This window comes from Pygocentrus nattereri, chromosome 10, assembly GCF_015220715.1.
Source record: "Pygocentrus nattereri isolate fPygNat1 chromosome 10, fPygNat1.pri, whole genome shotgun sequence".
Lineage (NCBI taxonomy): Eukaryota > Metazoa > Chordata > Actinopteri > Characiformes > Serrasalmidae > Pygocentrus > Pygocentrus nattereri.
Genome location: NC_051220.1, coordinates 3,646,778 through 3,668,388, shown reverse-complemented (window position 1 = coordinate 3,668,388; position 21,611 = coordinate 3,646,778). Strand labels below are relative to the sequence as shown.

The 21,611-nt window shown below is 42.5% G+C and overlaps 1 protein-coding gene across 4 annotated transcripts in view; it reads left to right on the top strand.

Moving 5' to 3' along the window:
- The window catches only part of ltbp1 (latent transforming growth factor beta binding protein 1), a 208,150-nt gene that overhangs the window by 113,074 nt on the left and 73,465 nt on the right, over positions 1-21,611 (top strand). For 3 of the 4 annotated variants that reach the window (XM_037542089.1, XM_037542091.1, XM_037542088.1), the window contains exons 10-12: positions 7,816-7,938; positions 15,429-15,596; positions 18,673-18,909. In XM_037542089.1, coding sequence (XP_037397986.1) covers positions 7,816-7,938; positions 15,429-15,596; positions 18,673-18,909 — 528 coding nt within the window. The remainder of the gene's footprint in view (positions 1-7,815; positions 7,939-15,428; positions 15,597-18,672; positions 18,910-21,611) is intronic. The other variant, XM_037542090.1, reaches the window with a different exon arrangement.

Below are 21,611 nucleotides of genomic sequence, written 5' to 3'. Positions count from 1 at the left end.
ATTATTATGGCATATGAAAAGATTTGGTGGTGCTTGTCTTGCTAGCTTTTACCTGATGGGGGACTTAGCTATCATGTGAAATTATGCCTGGCTGAACTGAGGAGAAAATTGCTTTGAAAAAGTTTCAATCTTAAACATACTTTTGTAGTTCCTGACAGTGTAAGTTGGATAAACAAGTACATTGAATATCTGGAAGCCTATTTTTTGTCAGCTACTTTTGTTCATCTGCATAACAGTATGTCATTAGCCTCATAGCTCCAATGTAAAATTAAGCAAACAAATATCAGACACCAAGCGTCCCGATGATGTGTGAATTTGTATTTATCTGCAGTTCCTTCTGAACTCTGCAGTCCTCTGTAACACTCCTGATGGCATTACAGTCACAGCAAGCGCTGCCAAAACACAGCTAACATGCCACTGCTATTACATATTATACCTCATGCTGACCGCGTTGTGGCTCTGGTAGAAGGCTGGTTTTGAAATTGCCCATACGCGCACAAAGAGACACACACCCTCAGTGGGTTAGCCGCACCCAGCTTAGCTCTCTCTGATTGTGTGTGTGTGTGTGTTAGCAGTCACCACCAAACTGCCACCGTTTGCCAAACCCAAAGCCGAACCACAGCTAAAAGAGAGGCCAAGCGAGGGAAAAGGACCTGCTTGCAACTATGGCTACATATAAAGACGGGTTTCTGGAAAGTTCAGCAGGAAGCTCATATTTTATGCTAATAATAAAGCATTGAGTAATAAGTTATTTCAATATTTCATTCTTCATTGAATTATCTATCTTTAGTTGTAGTTTGTGCCAAGTCCTCATTAAACCGGCAATTAAAAAGGGATTAAAGGATTTCCAAAGGGGCAGATATTAGATACATTCAAATATTTGTTTGATATTGATTTTAGTGATACTTTTTTGATCCCACAACCAGGGAAATTCCACCTCCGCATTTAACCCATCCGTGAAGTGAAACACCACATACACACTAGTGAACACACACACACTAGGGGCACACTTGCCCGGAGCGGTGGGCAGCCCTATCCATGGCGCCCGGGGAGCAGTTGGGGGTTAGGCGTCTTGTTCAAGGACACCTCAGTCATGGACTGTCGGCCCTGGGGATCGAACCGGCAACCTTCTGGTCACAGGGCCAGCTCCCTAACCTCCAGCCCACGACGGCCCCTAGGGCAGTCATTGAGGAATGATGGACCAGTAATATTAATAACTGAGTTTCATTTTGTCAACATAACACTGGCGAGCATAACCCTGGGAATTTTTTTCATGGGATTGGGTTCAGTTGGTGGGCTTACAGATACTGCAAACCTCACATAGCCCATTCACACACTTACCACATGTCCAGTCAGCTGAGTTAGAATCGAAATTGCTGTATACTGCACCCATTGAAAACACTCACTGGCCACTTTATTAGAAAACCCTTGTTGCCTCAACTCCACCGCAGGTTTGCAGTTAGTGACTGTAGCTCATCCGTTGGTCCACAGTTTCTGTTAGCCTCTACTTCTCTACCTCTTCATGCTCTTGGCTGGATGTTTTTGGTTGGTGGACCACTCTCAAACTAGCAATGACACCTGATGTGTGTAAAACCTGCAGCAATAGTGCTGGACACTTCTGTCACTACTGTGCTGAGAAAAAAAAAGTGTTGCTTTATTGCGAGGGAATGTTCTGCTGTCAGTGCCTGTTAGCTAGCTGGCCAATGTTCAGCGTTTGGTGATAATTAATCATTAAGCGGCTTGACTCTTCAGTTATTCTCATTTTTTTTTTGTTTAACTTGAATTCATGTGAATTGTGACTACAGTAGCTGCGCTTTATTTCAGCAGGCATTTTCAGTGTTCTTTGCACTCCTGCATTGGACATATGCTGCCTGCCATTACTCACAATTCAGTTATACTCTTGGAAGACCATTTGGATCTCATTACACTGTTTCCCTCCGTCCTTTAGGGGCAGGTTGATGTGTTTACTAATAGCCCAGAGTCTTTAAAAGCCGATATGAGGCTACGTAGCTCAAAGCACAATGCTGACTGTAATTGAGTGAATTTTCCAGGAATGAAAGAGGGAAATGGGTCTGAGAGAGAAAGTTCCAGCACTCCCAAACCTGCTTCTGATTCAGCTTTCTCCTCAGGCTCGGTGATCCTCCACCGTTCCCCCCATGTTAGTCAGCGCTTCATCTTTTCACAAGGCCATTTGGATCTCATTTCCATATTTTGTCTGTCGGGTGCAGGTTTACGCATTTGTGTTCGTCCGACTTGGTACAACTGTGCCCAGCGGAGAGAAAGGAAAGGAAACAAATGTTTGGAAAGCTGTTTGGAATGTCGAGCTTTAGTCAAACGCAAGCGATGATTGAATGAGCTTCATTTTGTTTAGAGGAGTGTGAGGAGCTTAAATGGGCTGAATTGTTCATAGAAACCCAAATACAACCTGAGAAATTTCTGTCTGAGCCCAACCTGACCTGAACCACATCATCAAGGTTTGGGTCCGAAACCGACCTGTGTCTGTGCCAAACCCTGAGTGCTGACCTGGTCCACATTATCTAGTTTTGAGCCTGAAACTGAACCAGGTCCAACAAAGTTCTGTCCAAAACCAAATTGGGTCGAATCGCCCGCATTGCAGACCTTATACTTCTATTGATGGCGCAGATTAAAATGCAGTGTGAAGCAACAGTTACAGCCATCACTTTCTAAAGAACCATTCCAAGAATGTTCAGTTGTCACTAAAAATGAGGTGGAGGTTACAGTCTTGGAAATGTTCCTGCTAGCATTCTGGAAACACGAGAAAACGTTTTTAGGAAATGAACCCATGGCAACCATCTTTGCAAATGAGGTTGAGGTAACGTTAAATGTTAGGTAATGTTAGGTTAGGTAGTGTTAAATTGTCGTAGCAAATAAGGTTGAGGCGACATTCGAGGAATGTTCTTAGTAATGTTCTTGCATTCTGGAAAACTGAGAAAAGTGGACATTTAGAGTATTCCCAGAATGTTACAACTGTCCAAACTGTCACTGCAAATGATGGTGAGGTAACATCAAATTGATAGTTCTGGTCCTAAAATCTGACTGGCTGAGCTGTGTTTGTTGTAAAATCCACTGTATACGTACAGCAATTAACAGCTCACAGCAACTAAACTCTGTATCACTGAACCACGGCACGAAAAACCCTTATGCTGTTAATGGAATAACCTTTGGCTATAATGCTGAGCGCAGGAAGAGTGTACTGATGAATTAAGAATCTGTTTTTTTTGCTTAAACCGAGGGGCTGACAACTTATTTTCTTAACTAGACCTAGGCTGGTCAGATAGCTAACAGACTAAACTATTCCGTCATTATCGGTAATTATGGAATGATTCACTGTAAAACAGCAGTAAAAAAGTCTAGAAACTTACACACTTCAAATGTTTGTGTTTCAGTCAGGAGTAGTGTCAAGCCCAGGCCGAATCCCAAACGACGCCGTACTCCCTAAATAATATGTTAGCTATTCTAGCATCCACAGCCAAGTAGTGCATCATTTATCGAGTGTCCCATATGACCATTTCTTAGTTGTATTTTGCTCTGTTGGGCTGCAGGATCCAGTATTTAAATTCCTACATAGTGCACTATGTAGGGGAGCATGGAGCTGTTTGAGATTCAGCCCCAGAGTGAGAAGAGTGGTGCGAAGAGACTTGCGGTGGTAATTCAGTGACCAAATCGTACTTATAAAGTGAAGGTTTTTGCGTTAAACAGTGCTGTTATCATATGTTCATCCTTATAAGACCATAACATAAACAGCAATGGGCAACTGAATGTTCTCCTCATTCAGCGCTCCATGGTTGTTTGGCAACAATACCGTACTCCGAACTACATTTCTTGGTGGAATGCTTGTTTATGTAATTTATTAATTCTTTTCAGAAGAATTGTGTATTTTATCAGTCTTTATGTTGGCCGTGTCCGTGCACTGCTGTGATTTTGTCGCGGGTAAGGGAGTTTTAAGATCTGAGAACATCCTTAAAATCGCAGTAACTCTAAGCTTCTCGTGGCTTATTGCTTTATTACAAGTGAGGCTGAGTTAACACTCTCAGGAACGTTCTTTGTAGCTTTCTAGCATTCTGGAATTTGAGAAATGTGGACCGTTACAACGTTCTCAGCACGTTCTGAATGTTCCTCACGTCCCTAGAATGTTGGACTGTCATTACAAACGAGTTTGAGGTAACATTCTTCAGCTTAACTTTCAGGGGGACGCACTTCCGTGTGTTATTCCAAATAAACGCTCGTAGGTCGTTAAACTGTTCTTGTAAATAAAGTTGAAGCAAGACTGAAGTGTTTCTAGAGTGAAGTGTTATTAGAACATTCAGTTCATTTTGCTTCAAGAACTTTTGGTCCTAACATTCAGGGAATTTTTCCGTTTTATTTTTTTCTTACAGGCCTATAGAAACGGAGTGTAGCTGTAAACCACACACACACACACACACACACACACACACACACACACACACACACACGCAGGTGTTGCCAATGCTCCACATTTAGAAAGGCATTCACTCACACAGTGCTTCATGTTATGAGCAAGACATGAAACCATAGAATTGATACCCATCTTCTCATATAGAGTACAGTATCTCTCTCTCTCTCTCTCTCTCTCTCTCTCTCTCTCTCTCATTCTCTCACTCTTTCTCCTTTCTCTCTCTCCTCCATCTCCCCCTCCCTCTCTCTTTCTCTGCCTCATTCTCCTCTCTCTCTCTCCCTTGTCTGTCTCTCTCTCCCTCTCTCTCTCTATTACTCTCTTTCTCCTCTGTCTCTCACTCTGTCTATCATGCTTTCTCTTTCCTCTCACTCTTTTTCATCTCTCTCTCTCTCTCTCTCTCTCTCTCTCACTGTCTCTCATTCTTTCTCTTTCCTCCATCTCTCCTCCCCCTCATTCCTCTCTCTCTGTCTCTCTCTCTCTCATTCTCTCACTGTCTCTCATTCTTTCTCTTTCCTCTCTCTCTGTCTTTCTGTCTCTCTCTCACCATCTCTCATTCTTTCTCCTTCCTCCATCTCTCCTCCCCCTCTTTCCTCTCTCTCTGTCTCTCTCTCTCTCATTCTCTCACTGTCTCTCATTCTTTCTCTTTCCTCTCTCTCTGTCTTTCTGTCTCTCTCACTGTCTCTCATTCTTTCTCTTTCCTCTATCTCTCCCCCCTTTCTCTCTCTGTCTTTCTGTCTCTCTCTCTCACTGTCTCTCATTCTTTCTCTTTCCTCTATCTCTCCCCCCTTTCTCTCTCTGTCTTTCTGTCTCTCTCTCTCACTGTCTCTCATTCTTTCTCTTTCCTCTATCTCTCCCCCCTTTCTCTCTCTGTCTTTCTGTCTCTCTCTCACTGTCTCTCATTCTTTCTCTTTCCTCTATCTCTCCCCCCTTTCTCTCTCTGTCTTTCTGTCTCTCTCTCACTGTCTCTCATTCTTTCTCTTTCCTCTATCTCTCCCCCCTTTCTCTCTCTGTCTTTCTGTCTCTCTCTCTCACTGTCTCTCATTCTTTCTCTTTCCTCTATCTCTCCTCCCCCTCTTTCCTCTCTCTCCTTCTCTCTCTTTCTCTGTCTCATTTTCTCCTCTCTCGCTCCCCTGTCTGTCTTTGTCTCTCTGTCTCTGTCTGTTACACTTTCTTTCTCCACTGTCTCTCACTCTGTCTATCACTATTTCTCCTTCCTCTCTCTCCTCCCCCTCTCTTTCCTCTCTCTCTGTCTCTGTGTCTCTCTCTCACTGTCTCTCATTCTTTCTCTTTCCCCTATCTCTCCTCCCCCTCTTTCCTCTCTCTCTGTCTTTCTGTCTCCCTCTCTCACTGTCTCTCATTCGTTCTCCTTCCTCTATCTCTCTCCTCCCTCTATCTTTCCTCTCTCTCTCTCTCTCTCTCTCTCTCTCTCTCTCTCTCTCTCTCTCTCTCCTCTGGGGTGTTTTATGGCTCATTACAGTGTCAGAGGTTTGATTGACAGCTGGTGTGGGTGTGTCATGTGGAGCTGGGCTGCAGATGTTGAAGCAGCTGGAACAGTGTGTGTGTGTCCGTGCCCCTGCAGCACTGGTGTGTGTCTCTCATCAGGAACGCATTAGTGTGGTGTTAGATAGGAGGGGTGTGTGTGCGAGTGTGTCATTCCAACACAAGTCCTCACACTCCGAACAGCGCCACAGGAACAGCATCACGTCAGCCTGAACCCGGTGGCCTCACTCAAGTGTGGGTGTATGTGTGTGAAGTGTGTTGGTTAGTATTGCATCCAAGGTTTGAATTAAGGGGAGTTGGAGGTTCCTGAAGCTCCCATAAGAGAAAAGGACCCCCATATAAGCGAGACCAAACAGAACTTGGGGTCCTGTGTTAAAAAAAAGTGATTTGTTTTGACAAAACAAATGAGGCGAATGTCATCTTTCCTACTCTTTCGTCACGTTCAACAATAAGGCCAATTTATAGTCCAGACGACAGGTGCCACTCGACAAATAGTACTGTAGTCGACAGATGTCGCAATGCTGTAGGCCTTCATAGTCCTACGCCAGCAGCGTTCCAACGCCAGAACAGAACATCATCTGTAGTTTCTATGAAAACTTGTATATGACGAAGCAGCTAATTAAACAGTAGTAAAACCACATAGAACAGTCTGAAAACAGCTGCAGTAGTCAAACTGCACTTTAGTAGGATTTTAAGCCCAGGGTCTCTACGGCAGCCAGAAAGAGCCTTCACTTGTGAGCTCCTTCTCTGTCACGCATGGTTGCCAGATTCTTGGTTGGGGGTTACACTGTCATGGGGTGTATCTTCTGCTTGGACTGCTTTTTCAAGTAATCGCGGTTGTGGAAAATGAAAGCAAATAATCATATAAATCTGTATTGATCTTAGTTCTGAATAGCTGGCAACCCACTCTGTTCCTGAAAGCAGAGGAGCATTAAGCATTAGAGCATTAAACGCAGCCGCACACTGTGACCACGGCAACGATCCGGAGCGTAGAACTTTGAGACTCTATCCAATCAGAGTGCGCGACAGCATCTGCGCCCTCTCAAATATTTCGCCTGCCTTGTGTCAGCAGTCCAGGCTGGTGGCGGTGGTGTAATGGGAATGTTTTCTTGGCACATTTTGAGCCTTTGAGTGTTGTTGCTGACCATGTGCGTACCTTCATGGCCATAATGATCATCTTCTAATGATGTATAAGCAAAAGTTGCCTCAAACTGGTTTCATGTGCACGACTGGATCTGAATCCAGTTGAACACCTTTGGGATGTGGTAGAACAGGAGGTGCACAGCACAGCAAAGTGCACCTGAAAAATCTGCAGGAATTGCATGCTGAAATCATGCCAACTTGGACCGGAATCCCAAAAGGAATGAACTGATTGGCCTGCATGAGGCTGTCTGAAGTTCCCATTACCAAGAAAAAGTAGTGAAGTTTTTACGACAGCTAGGAAAGTAAAATAACTTTTCAGCTTTTGTGAGTAAAATGTCCATTTTATACACAATTCTTATTCCATACTACTCAAAAACGCAGCAAAATCTGCCCCTTTCACAGTTCAAGCATGACCAGCTAAGGCTTCAAATGCAAGCCACAGTAAAATACAGCCAGCCTGTTGATGTATCTGTTGTGGAAAGAAACATTTTTTAGACAGGCTGTTTAGAGAGTCCAGAGCTCACATTTAGCTTCCACTGGCTGCTGATTCTGACCTGAGCTGACAGCGTGTGGGAACAGCCCTCTGAAATATTCACACAAAGAGTGCACAAACTGTTCTCTCTATTAAGGTCCTCATTGGGACAATCTATCAGGTGCCTTCAGTTGAGCCTGATCCTTTAATAGGTTCTGTAGACACGTGTAACCAACGCAGCCATCTGTGTTCTCTCTTCCAGACATCAACGAGTGCCAGCTGCAGGGAGTGTGTCCTAATGGGAACTGCATCAACACCATGGGAAGCTACAGGTGCTTGTGTAAGCCTGGGTTTATGCCGGACGCCACACTGACCACCTGCTACCGTGAGTTCCTCTTCTCTTCTCTTCTCTTCTCTTCTCTTCTCTTCTCTTCTCTTCTCTTCTCTTCTCTTCATATTCCTTCTTTTCTCGCTACAATCGTTCTTTTTTCTGCACATTCCTTCTCTTCTCTTTGCTTTATATTCCTTCTCTTCTCTTTTCTTCATGTCTCTTCTCTTCTCTTCATATTCCTTCTTATCTCTTCTCTTCTCTTCATGCCTCTTCTCTTCATATTCCTTCTTTTCTCTTTTCTTCTCTTCACATCTCTTCCCTTCATATTCCTTCTCTTCTCTTTTCTTCTCTTCTCTTCATATTCCTTCTCTTCTCTTCTCTTCATATTCCTTCTCTTCTCTTTTCTTCTCTTCTCTTCATATTCCTTCTCTTCTCTTTTCTTCTCTTCTCTTCATATTCCTTCTCTTCTCTTTTCTTCTCTTCTCTTCATATTCCTTCTCTTCTCTTTTCTTCTCTTCTCTTCATATTCCTTCTCTTCTTTTCTTCTCTTCTCTTCATATTCCTTCTCTTCTTTTCTTCTCTTCTCTTCATATTCCTTCTCTTCTCTTCTCTTCTCTTCTCTTCTCTTCTCTTCTCTTCTCTCTACCTTACTCCTTCCCTGTCTGTTTTCAGTCTGCTGGTCAGATCTATTCATACACTCACTGTTCCATATGGAATGTCCATGCTTGCAAATATATGACTGTCCTGATAGATAAACCATTACTACACTGTTAGAGAGTTCATGTATACACACACCTACCTGTATCCTGTATACAGAGTTTTGTAGTGAGAGCATCTCTCTCCTTCCCTCTCTTCATCATGTTTGCGAGTGTTGAACAATGTGTGATATTGAGCTGATGCTTTGGAGCTGGAAGAGCCTTCAAATGCTAACAGATGATTGTGGTGCAGCAGTGTGAATCATCTGAGTGCAGGAATCTTCTGTGTGAGAGTCAAATCCTGTGTCACAGAGAGGCCCGCTCTCTGCACCAACACTCTCTCGCACGGCAGTAACCTGAGTACGCGCTCCTCGTCTCTCTGATGAATATTAAATGCAGCAGATGTTATATCGCCGCTGAAGAGTGTTTTGGAAGTGCCAGATGACAGCTTTGGAACGGACTGTCGTGACCTTTTGTTCTGACGAGGATGAAAAGCAACATTCTCTCTTCTTTCTCCTCAGCTCTTTCTGGGCCTGTATGTCTGGAGATGCAGCATGTAGGGATGGCTTTTTTAACACCTGTCCAGTGAAACACAGCCAAGTCAACTTCAGGCGACAGTTCTTAGAAAAAGCCAGTTTACACAGCTTTTCTTTACTCCATTGAGCCAAGATTTGTTTGGTGTCTAAAGTTTGCTACTTTGGTTTTAGTCTAAGCCCTTAACTTTACAAAAGGTAAGTGAACACAGATAAAACAACATATAAACAGTGCAAGCCGCGCTAATGTTCTCGCTCTCGCTGTTTAGTGAAACAGTTTGCATTGTTTCAGACACAGCAGACATGAAGGAGCGGCTGGTCTCTTGGGGTTTTTAATTACGTATGTCATAGGGTGTCAGCAAGTTAACTTACTTAATAACATGGGTTAAGGCAGTTGTGCCCCTTTTACACATAATATTTTACGGTTGGTCTTTTGGGATTAGCCTTAACCTAAGATGGACACCAGAACAATTGCCGGGCTTCCTCTAGCATTGTTTCAAAAGCTGTCTGAACCAGTTAGCTGCATCAGAGGCAGCAAACATAAAGGAGCGGCTGGTCTCTTGGGGTTTTTAGTTATGTATGTCATACGGTGTCAACAAGTCTATTTGAGATTACTTAACTTAATTAACAACATGGATTGAAGCAGTTGTACCCCTTTTACACATAATCTTTTACTTTAAAGAAGCGGCTGGTCTTTTGGTCCATTAGCTTAATATGGACATCAGACCAATTGCCGGGCTTCCTTTAGTATTGATTCATAAGCTGCCTGACTCAGTCAGCTGCATCAGATGACACTGGGCCTTGTGCACAAAACAAGCTGAGAAGCAGCTGGTACTGATAATGGGAATGACTGTAATATTTTCCAAATTCCAGCAGTGTCTGACAGTCCGAAGCATGACTGTATGGGACGTACATATAAGAAAATTGATCTGAGAAATTCTATGATGCTAATGTTGCCTTCTTATTTAAAATTCCCATTCCACCTTAAATGATGCTGACCTCAAATGGCCCACCATCACCTAAACCATCAAATAAAACCTGACAGGATAGTGCCTTTTACCGTGTAGTGACAACATATCCATCATTGGAGAATGGATAAATGAAATTTAATGTAATAGAACAATCACCTGCCCAAAATGAAGATTCAATTCTGTAAACCTGTACAGGTGCCAGAATGTAACTGCTGCTCCACTTAAGGTGGACTGGAAAAGTCAAACAAAAAGCTGCAGAATATGAAGGCAAATTCAGCCTATAAATGAAACAGCATTTAGCACCGCACTGTTGGAAAGCAAATAAATAAATAAAAATAACCTACAACCTTTAAAAATATGTTTACTTAAGCATCTAAAACATTTTCAGTTGAAGATATTTTTCTATTTTGTGACATATATATATATATATATATATATATATATATATATATATATATATATACATGCATATATATACTGAAAGCATCAGAAATTTTAATTATACTTCAATATAAATTTTGACTGTACCACCCACTTCTGCTTGGAGGACAAAAAACCTCAAGGGCTTAGCCACAGTAGCTCAATATACATTACATAGATTGCAGGCAGGCTGCACCTTAGTGACAAGGTTGATTAATAGACAAAATTTTTAAAATACTTAAACTCTTTATTTATTTTAATATCTTGTGTACTGTGTTGATCAGACTGTCCATATTACAGCTTTAATGAGCCTGAAATTTTGGTCCAAACTCAAATACAGCCAAGCCTGGCCCAAATTGGCACACGGCATCATGTTTTGAGTACAACACTGACCCGAATACAACAGAATTCTGCCTGAAACTGACCTGAAATGGCCAACCATAACCTAAAGGACTGGACAGTGAAACTTACACTGCAGTGACAAAAATATCCATCATTCAAGAATGCATTAATGATTTTTAAAACAAAAGTAATATGATGTAATAGAACAGTCAGCTGTGCAAAAACACATTTAAATTGTGTTCAACAAATGTATTCATCAAATAATGCTTTTGAGTAGCATTAAACATTAATAAAACATTTTATTAGCTTAGATAAACTTTTTATACTAGGCTGTCCTCACACTGTGTGCTGCTGATATAGCCAGATGTTACTGTAATTCTGCTGTTTAATCCTAATACCATATGTTTGTACATACAACACACTGCATAGAACATAGAAAACACAGTGGGCCTCATTCACCAACCAGGCTTCTTTACTTGAAGCCCACTTATGCAGTTTTTATGAAGATTCTGCTGTTCACCAATGTTCTCTTATGTGGTATTTGTTCTTGGGTAAGAACAGAATCTATGCACACTCAAGAGCAGAAAGGTGCAAATAATTCTACGGTTTAAGAGCCAGTCACAAATCAGGCACAGACTTTTTCTTAGAACTTTTCTCAAGAAGGACCTTAAGAAGAAACTTAGGAAGATACTGGTGAATGAGGCCCAATATCCTAAATTCTGCTCTCTTGAACCAGTTTACTGTTTGTCTTGTTTTCTCTTGAGCACAGGCCTCATAAACCTCAGTGCTGACTGGGTGATTCCGGCTTGCCAGTTTAAAAAAAGATTTAAGGTAATGAAAGTAGCGAGAGGAAAAAATAGAAATGTGGAATATCGAACCCAATTTGAGTCAGTTTGAGTTATTTGAGAGATGCTGTCGCGCTTGTGTTGGGTTTGGTCAAGTTCGGACAAATATTTCAAGCTCTAATCCACGTTGATGTGGTTCTTACCAAAGGCTGCAGTAAGGGTGAATAGAGGGAGTGCACTACTGAACACTGAAATGAGAAATGAGACACCCTATGGCCTCGCGGAAACTACCGAGAAGGCTGGTGTGTGAACAGAAGCACAGTAGCGTGAATGTCGAGGTACGTACTCCTATTGTTTCACAGTCAATTTTCCGGTTTTCCTGAGAGAAACATGTCACAGTAGTGTATGCCTCAAAACGACGAGGCACGGCTGATGCAAAGTCCAAACACTGTCAGCAGAAGAATGCCAAGAATGATCTGGGTTTGAATGTGCGATCAACATTAGCCTCATAATAAGAAGTTAAAGAAGCAAACTATAGACACCAAAAATGTCTTGTCGGTCCGACTGCATTTAAGATGAAGAGACAATTTTTCCCCAAATTGTCGCTTTAACTGTAAATCTAAGCTTTGATGTAGCACATTTTCTCTTGTTAATAACTACACTAACAGATGATTCTGAGGATGTAAAGAGACAGATGGATTTTTCTACTGGTAATCTGTTCAGAGATCACACCCAAGCACCTTTGCTGGTCTGCACGTTTGTTGTTTGAAACTCGTTGCCTGGCTCGAATGAACGCATGCCCGCTGCCGCTTGGCCGGCGAGGATACGTCCCACCCTGGTTAGAGTTATGGGCCGATATTCTCCACTCCCAGCGCTGCTCAGCAAAGCACACGTCAGGGTTTTCCCTCCGTGACTCATATCATGTACAAGTTTGTTGCTGTGTTGGAGCAGAACACAAAACCGCACAGAAACCCTTCAGGGTGGCTTTCCCAAAGCAGGATTTCTCAATAAGCTGGAAAAACGAGGCAACAACAATGAAATCACAGGGCTATGCAACAGACATGGACATATGAGACATGGTCTGATGCTTTATCGTAGATAAAAGAAAAACAAATGTCTTTTCTTGAGGTACTGTTAGGGTTTTGTGACATGCAGTGATGTCAGCATAAACTTTGTCCACAGTTGCTTTTTCCACTTCTATCCAGATATTTTTGTATATACATATACACACACACACACACACACACACACACACATACATATATATAGGTAATGTTGGCTGATGTTGGTTAGGCGCCACTTTTTTAGTGCTAAGCTGGCTACGGTGAATTTTTCATTAGCAGAGGTTAGCTGACCAGTTGATTAGGGACAAGGTTATTTGTTTTAGCCAATAATTGTGGCTAGCCAGCTAATTTCTAATAATTGTAACTAGATCACTTATTTCTACTATCCAATTGGTAATTTAGCTTGTATTGTTAGTGCTAAAAGCTAGCTACAGTCACATTTTCACTAGCTAATGTTAGCTAACCTGCTGGCTAGGGACCAGTTTTTTCTGTTCTCGCTAAAAATTGTGGCTTATTTCTAAAGATTGTAGCTATTTAACCTAATTCTGTTATTATGCTATAGTTGGCTTGGCCTGTTTTGTTCATCCAAGTCCAGCTAGAATGATATATTTATTAGATAACGTGAGCTAACCTGATAGTGTTGGTAAGGCGCTCCTTTTTTCTTCTAGCTAGTAATAATTGGCAAGCTAGTTTATTTCTAACCCTCGTAAGCTATTTCTATTGTCCAGTTAATAACCTATCTTGTAATGTTAGTGGTAAGCTAGCCACATTTTGATTAGTCAATGTTGGCCAACCTGCTAATGCTGAAGGAGAGCTGAGACGCAAGGCATGATAAGGTCATCAGCATTGCTCCTTCAGCCAAATGTAGGAATGTTCTTGACGTCTTTAGGGCAGGCTTGACCTCTGCTGCGAGTGTCTAGCTAACTGAGAAATCCTACTCTGTGAAAACTCGCCGGATTTAGATTAAGGAAATCTATTATACCTCATAAAACCTATGAATACACGTGTATTTTGGAGTTCGGCCCTGCTTGTTCTATAGGTTGTCATTCAGGTTTAAATGGCCATGTCTGAGCTCAGATCAGCTATTCTGCCTCCTGCCGTTTGATAACATTGACCCATGGGTTGCTTGAGTATGAGTTTAAATGCGTTTTTGGCTGAAACCGGGCATTTTTTTTGGTTGGCCTTTCGCAGCTAATCCAGTACTGACCCTGATATTATATGCTCACTGTCCGTTTCATTAGAAGCCCCTACTCACTTTATGAGCGCCACCTGCCTTATAGATTCACTATATAGGTGTACAGTTACAGACTGTAACTCCTCTGCCATCTGCTCCATTCATCATTGGTCAGTTTGGGTTCCAGAGTTGCTCTGTGGTCAGACACTGACCATTGATGAAGGACCAGAGGATGGCTAACAGATGGGCTACAGTTCCTAACCATACACAAGCAAGGTGGCGCTATGAGGGAGGGGTTTCTAAAGGAGCTGGTGAGCATATCGTTGTTGCCGGATGAAAACCTTGTATCTCCATTTTTGACGTGTTTCAGTTTTTTACATAATTTGAAAATACATGTGGTCCTTTACACTGTATGTAAATTTCATGATGAACAGACTGAAAGAAACAACCCAGAATGAAGTAAAAATAATTCTGGTTCTATTGACTTACATAAAAAGTAAAGTATGTTTTTTCCTTCTCCTGTTAAGTTACCAATTTGGAGATACAAGGTTTTGTTCCGACAACAGTGATATATTAGTGTTCTAATACTCATGTTGTATCAATATTATAACTCACTGGCTTTGAAGTGACTCTATAAAACCGTGTGTCTGTGCTTTGTCTTATTATTTTCTGTGTGTCTTTGTGTGTTATGCATGCATGTTTACTGGAACTCTGCTTTGCTAGTCTTGCTGATGGCTTTGCATTGTGCCTGCAGTGTTTGTGCATCAGACGTTTTCTTCTAGGAGTCTGTGAATGTGGATGAATGTGGTCACACAGTCGACACCTTTCTGAGCTCACCTGCTTCACCTGGGACTGACAGCTCTCCATGTTGTTCTTGCACATTATGGTGAAATGTTGTGTAGGTTACTGTAGCTCACAGTAGATGTACTGTAGTCGTAGCATCAATGTTAGTTGTGGTACTGCACTGCTGCTTTCAGACACTGGGACACATGGTGAAGGGAATTCTTTACTCTCTCTCTTTTTCCTCCATGTTCGTGTCACCTGCTGGGCACCCCCTCCCTCAAACCCTCCCCTCCTACCTCCCTCTCTGAAACCCTCCCTGCCTGCCTCCCTCCCTCAAACCCTCCCCTTCCACCTCCCTCCTTACCTGCTTTCCTCCCTCCCTTCTTACCCCTCCTCCCCCCCTTGTACTCCTTCCTTCCCTAACACCCTTGTTTCCTCCTTACCTTGTTTACCTCCCTTGTTCCCTACGTCCTTACATACCTCTCCCTTTCCCTACCTCATTTCCTCCCTCCTCACCCTTATTTCCTCTTTCCCTACTTCTTTCTTTCCTCCCTTTGCTTCCCCACACTCCTCATTTCTTCCCTCCTTCATTTTCCTCCTGTTCCCTCTCTTCTTACCTACCTCTCCCCTTCCTCATTTCCTCCTCCCCTCTCTTCCACATTCCCTTGTTCCCTACCTCCCTTCCTTCACTTGGTCCAACTCTCTTTTCCGTACCCTCGTTCCCTCTCTCCTTCCCCTCCTCCCTTACCCCCGTTCTCCTCTCTGCTGACCGTGTAGCTGAGGCTCCTCAGGTGCGTGAGGAAAGGGGCGCTTGTTTCCGTCTGGTCGGCCCAGGTGCTCAGTGCTTGCATCCAGTGTCCACTCAGCTGAGTAAGCAGCTGTGTTGTTGCAGCGTGGGGAAAGCCTGGGGCCCACACTGCGATCGCTGCCCCCTGCCTGGGACAGGTAAGCTCCCACTGGACTCAAATATACCCCTCACCCTCCTCCAGGGTCTAGTTCAATCACTCCTTTCCTCTCCTCTCCTCTCTTAACTCCCACACTGCTGTCGTCTGTCTGCATGTGTGTGCCACCCTCTGCTACGTAGATGCTTCTACACGCCATCACCCTGGTTTTAGGGTCGCCCTCACTTTATTCATGTTATTCTTTCTCTGCGTGCGTGTGTGTGTGTGTGTGTTTGAGTCTGTTTTTTAATTGATTTTTTATTCAGTTTTATCTGTTTAAGTGTTGTAAACATGCTTACATCATATTATAAGCAAATACAGCATGTGATATACATTACTCTCCTTAAAAACAGGTAAGAACACTGTGATTTATTTATGGTCTCATTTTTTATTTATATTGCTGGGACAATGGTCAGTCCTTCTCTCATTGTCATGTTTGAATTAGTGATGCACTGAAATTTTGGCTACTGAAATTTTTAGCCGAAACTGACCAAAAATGGCACTTTCAGTTTTTGGCCTGAAGTGGAAAAAATTTCACCCAAAAAATTACGCAAGTGTCTGATGAGAATCTGCTACTTTATCAATCGTATTGATGGTAATTGAGATGAGAAACATGAGAAAGAGTGATTAAAAATGCTGTTCCGTTCAGCGGTCAGCATTTTCATATTCGAAACAGCTGCAGTGAACAACAAAGTCAACAGTAAAAGTTTTGGCCATGTGGAACCATTTCCCGTGTTCCAGGAGTGAAATTAGAGATTTGTAATCACTTTTCATGCATAGGATCAAGAGGAAGTTCAACACCCAAGAACTTCTAAACATGATGTCCCACTTGGCCAAAAAAAGCCTTAGTCCAGGGATCAGCAACCCAGATGTTAAGAAGAGCGATTTTGTTCTTTCAAAAAAAAAAAAAAACAACAGTCCACTTTGGGAGCCACAACATTTTATGTCCATTTTACCATCTTGGCTGTAAATATGTCTCAGTATGTGCTGATGTGCTAGTATAGGCTAAAATATGATATGATATAATATGATATTAAACAAAAACACAGACCTACTTTGCTCTGATTTAAGCTTTAACTCAGCTAAAGTCGCTTTTCTCACATCTCTGACAGGAAACCGATCCTCAAAAGTAGAACAGTTTCTTGTCAAATGTCTCTCAATGTTCGACTTTTCACTTGGTTAAAATCATATTCTCATTCGCTTCTTGTTCTAATTTTCCCAGTCCACCTTAAATAGTGCCTGAGACGCCGTAATGTAACTGCTACACTATTTAAGGTGGAATAGGAAAATTTCGACAAGAAGTTGGTGAACGAGACGCTGATCACAGCGACTTTTTAGTGTTTATCAGTTTCTCATTGCAGATTGAATGTAACAGGAAACCAGCTGGAGTGATTATAAACACTAACGAGTCCATTTGTCTCCAAATAATCATTGTTGTTTGATTGTTCATCTTAAATCTTTCTCTTTGCCTTTTCATTAGCTACTAGCTAGACGAGACCATAGTCTGCGTTGCTGTGGTGACCAGCAGTCTTCACGCCAACCTTCAAGGTTAAAGGGTGAATTAGCAGTTATAGGCTACATTAATTCCAGTGTGTAAGAGCATTCATTGTTAAACTGTGTTGAACGATCAGCAGAGCTTTACTGTAAAGGAGGATTATTTCAGTTTTTGGCCTGATGTGTTCTGAATTTCAGTTTCGGCCCAAGGGCTTTCATTTTGGTGTATCACTAGTTTGAATGTTCATGTGTTCATTTGTAGTTAACACACACAAGCTGTCAAGAACAGCTGTGTCTGATAGCGAGCGCAGTTCTTTGTACTATTACTTCCATTCCTCGTTATCTATTATGATTTTGCTGTTTAAAGAGGAAACTCAGGAAGTCTGTGTTTACAAAGTGCTACATGCTGTTATGTTTGGCACCATCTTTTAATCTGCTGGACGCAGAACAAAAGAGCCTTGATGTTTCCACACCCTTCATCATTCACTGGTGGGACTTTCTGTTTGGTCTTATTACAAAAGATTTACTTTGTGCTTTAGGGAAGAACATTCTCCAGGAATGGGAGTGATGCAGTTCATGCTCAGGATCCTATGATCAGGACTTTCTGAGGGTTTCTTATAGGGCTGCATAACATGTCCAAGAGTTTGTAGACACCTGCTTATGAGCACCTCTTCTGAAATCAAGAGCATTTGTTCCCCTTCTGCTGCAACACCAGCCTCTGCTCTTCTGGCAAGGCTTTACACTAATGGAACATTGCTGTGGGGATTTGATTGCATTAGTGAGGTCAGGTACTGATGTTGGATGATTTGTTTAGCCACTCCAACTCAATTAGAAGGGGTGTCTGGATACTTTTGGACATGGTGTGTGTTGTGCAGCCCTAGCCCCTCCACACTTTCATCCCATTGAAAAACATAAATCTTCATCAGTTCATTGTTCTTTGTCCTGAGCAAACAGTGCAGGTTCTTTCACATGGAAGCTTTTTGTCAGATTGTCAGATTCTTACTCACCATTGTTTCATTGCATGAGCTGTCTGACCCAACTTCGCTGTCCAAACCATAATCCCAAATGACCGTTGTCCTGTCTTGCAGTTGGGCCTGCTTCCGATCCAAAGAAAATCACACCCTACTAAATTCTCCTACTCCCTTCCACTTTGGGATCCAAGACCGTGTTGACCTCAGATGTCTGAAATTATTATCATTGGTCTGCTGGTCATGATTTACATTGCATAATGACTTTTAGGAAATGACACAATTACATGTAATGATTAAGCTAACATTGTATGGTTTAAACATTTCTGGAAGTAAGACTGCATGCATTATATGTATGTAAATACATAGTGCATGCAGTTTCAGGTAAGAGTGTCTCAGATGCACAAGCCTTTCCATATGACTGCATATACTCCAATAGTTCACTGTTGGACACCAGACAGCGTCAGTCTCAAATTGGAATAAAACATATTTTCAGGACATTTGAACCTTGGACTTGGAGTAGGAGTGTCTAGGGGAAGCGAGAAGAGGGTTACTGGAACAGGCAATGCCATGTTTTCCAGTACTGCATTTCATAAACACTGTCTCTGTGTCTCTTAGCTGCATTTAAGGAGATATGTCCTGGCGGCATGGGCTACCATGTCACCACTCCATACGTCTACAAGCCCAAACCTCCTCCAGCCAACCCCTGGAATAAGCCGGACAACCAAGGGCAGCCCAAGCCCACAATCAAGCACCAGGAACCTGTGCCAGGGGTCCTGCCCCTGCCCTTCCCTACCCTGCAGCAGCCTGTCGAGGCTTTCAGCTTTACTGAGAGACAGCTGCCCATTGTGCCAGGTAAGCGTGGAACGGTGTCAATAAAATAAACTTCTAAATTAAAAAGTATGGCAGTTCTATAACAAGATCAAGTTTATAATGTGGGTTGTAAGAACATAATAATAGCTTTTAACCCTTTTATGCTTATTGTTCAGGTTGGGTAAATACAATGAAACATATGTTATCGCTGTCAAATCAGAACTTTTTTTGAGGGGAGTGGGGGAGGATGGGGGAGGACTTAACACCTCTTGAAAACACCAGCTGCCCTTTACACTGATGTTTCATGACAAATAAACCAAGAAAAGTGGTGTAATTTTAATTAATTTACATTAACACTTTTTACAGTAAAGAAAGTTGTTTTTGCAAGTTCGATTCCATGCGCTGCCACAGCCATCCGTAAGTCCAAGACAGTATAGTTGGTCTTGCTGTCTCCAGGTGGGCAGGATGAGTATAATACAGTATACCTGGGGCCTTATTACAGAAATCTTGTATCTTTTTAATTTTAAGATCTGACAGGTCAATATAAGATTTTTCATAAATTTGTCTACTGTCATATCTGTTACCTAGCAACTGACCATACACGCACTGCTGAAACGTAAACATGTAATCAATTTAGCCAGACACCTAACATTAGCTACCATAACCGAAAAAGGTCAAATAAAACTAAAGTGCGATAAACTGAAAGTTAAGAATATTGTGGCAGCGCTTCGTGCTGTTTATCAGGGCGTTGTTGCTCCACAGTTTCAGTTTCAGTTTCCCAAACACTTTAGCTGAGCGCACTAACATTATTCCTCCTAATAAACAGACGCACATTCAGAATATGCTGAGAGAGTATGTACAAACACTTAAATCTGGTGAAACTTAATTCTCACTAGTGCTAAAATGAGGGTCAGGATTCCGTTTTTAGATTTGAGTTTTAGGTTTAAGGTGATAAATCTGGTTGGTGAGAATCTACACTGGACCATTAAGATGAAGTGTTAACTACCCCCCACAAACACAGACAAAGGCACAATGAACCTACACAAACAAATGAACTACATTTCAGCAGAATATTCAGACTTGTTTATCTGGGAGGTCGGATGTCCCTTGAACTTGGAACAGCCGATTTTGGCCTTTAGATGTGACCAACTCTTTGAAGTGCAACAGTCTGCTCCCAGTTTCTGTCTCTCTTTTTGTCTCTGTCTCTTTCACCTCACACACATTTTCTTGTTCTCTTTCATACACACTCATTATCACATCAGTGCTGGGCACTGAACAAAGAAAAGAAAGCTGGCACAAGAGGATAGACTTCTGTACATGACTGCCAGGTTTTCTGTTGTGCTCTATGGTCAATGAATGCATGGGACAGCTCTCTCTGTCTTACTCTTTCTCTCTCTCTCTCTCTCTATCTCTCTCTCTCTCTCTCTCTCTCTCTCTCTGTCTGTGTCATACAAATGTCCCATACAAATGTATCATTTAAATACACTATATTGCCAAAGGTATTCTCTCTTCTGGCTTCACATGCATATGACATCCCACTCTTAATCCATAGGGTTTAATGTGATGTCAGCCCACCCTTTGCAGCTATAACACCTTCTAGGAAGGCTTTCCACAAGATTTAGGAGTGTGTTTATGGGAATTTTTGACTGTTCTTCCAGAAGAGCATTTGTGGGGTCAGACACTGATGATGGACAAGAAGGCTTGTGTCCGCTCTAATTCATCCCAAAGGAGTTCTGTGGGGTTGTGGTCAGGACTCTGTGCAGGCCAGTCGAGTTCTTCCACACCAAACTGGCTCATCCGTGTCTTTATGGACCTGCTTTGTGCACTGGTGCCCAGTCATGTTGGAACAGGAAGGGGCCGTCCCCAAACTGTTCCCACAAAGTTGGGAGCATGAAATTGTCCAAAATCTCTTGGAGCTGAAGCTTTAACTTTAACTCTCACTGGAACTAAGGGGCCGAGCCCAACTCCTGAAAAACAACCCCACACCATGATCCCCCCTCCACCAAACTTTACACTCGGCACAATGCAGTTAGACAAGTACCGTCTCCTGGCAACCACCATACCCAGACTCGTCCATTGGCTTGACAGACGGAGAATCGTGATTGGTCACTCCGGAGAACACGTTTCCACTGCTCTAGAGTCCAGTGGCGGCGCTTTACACCACTGCATTCCATGCTTTGCATTGCGCTTGGTGATGTAAGGCTTGGATGCAGCTGCTCGGCCATGGAAACCCATTCCATGAAGCTCTCTACGCTGTTCTTGAGCTGATCTGAAGGCCACATGAAGTTTGGAGGTCTGTAGAGATTGACTCTGCAGAAAGTTGGTGACCTCTGTGCACTCTGCCCCTCAGCATCTGCTGACCTGCTCTGTCATTTTACGTGGCCGACCACTTCGTGGCTGAGTTGCTGTCGTTCCCAATCTCTTCCACTTTGTTATAATCCCACTGACAGTCGACTGTGGAATATTTAGTAGTGAGGAAATTTCACGACTGGACTTGCTGCCCAGGTGGCGTCCGATCACGCTACCACGCTGGACTTCACTGAGCTCCTGAGAGCGACCCATTCTTTCACTAATGTCTGTAGAAGCAGTCTGCAGGCCTAGGGGCTCGGCTTTATACACCTGTGGCCATGGAAGTGATTGGAACACCTGAATTCAATGATTTGGATGGGGGAGTGAACACTTTTGGCAATATAGTGTATATAAAATATGAATTTGTTAATGTCCTATACTATATACTTATTTAT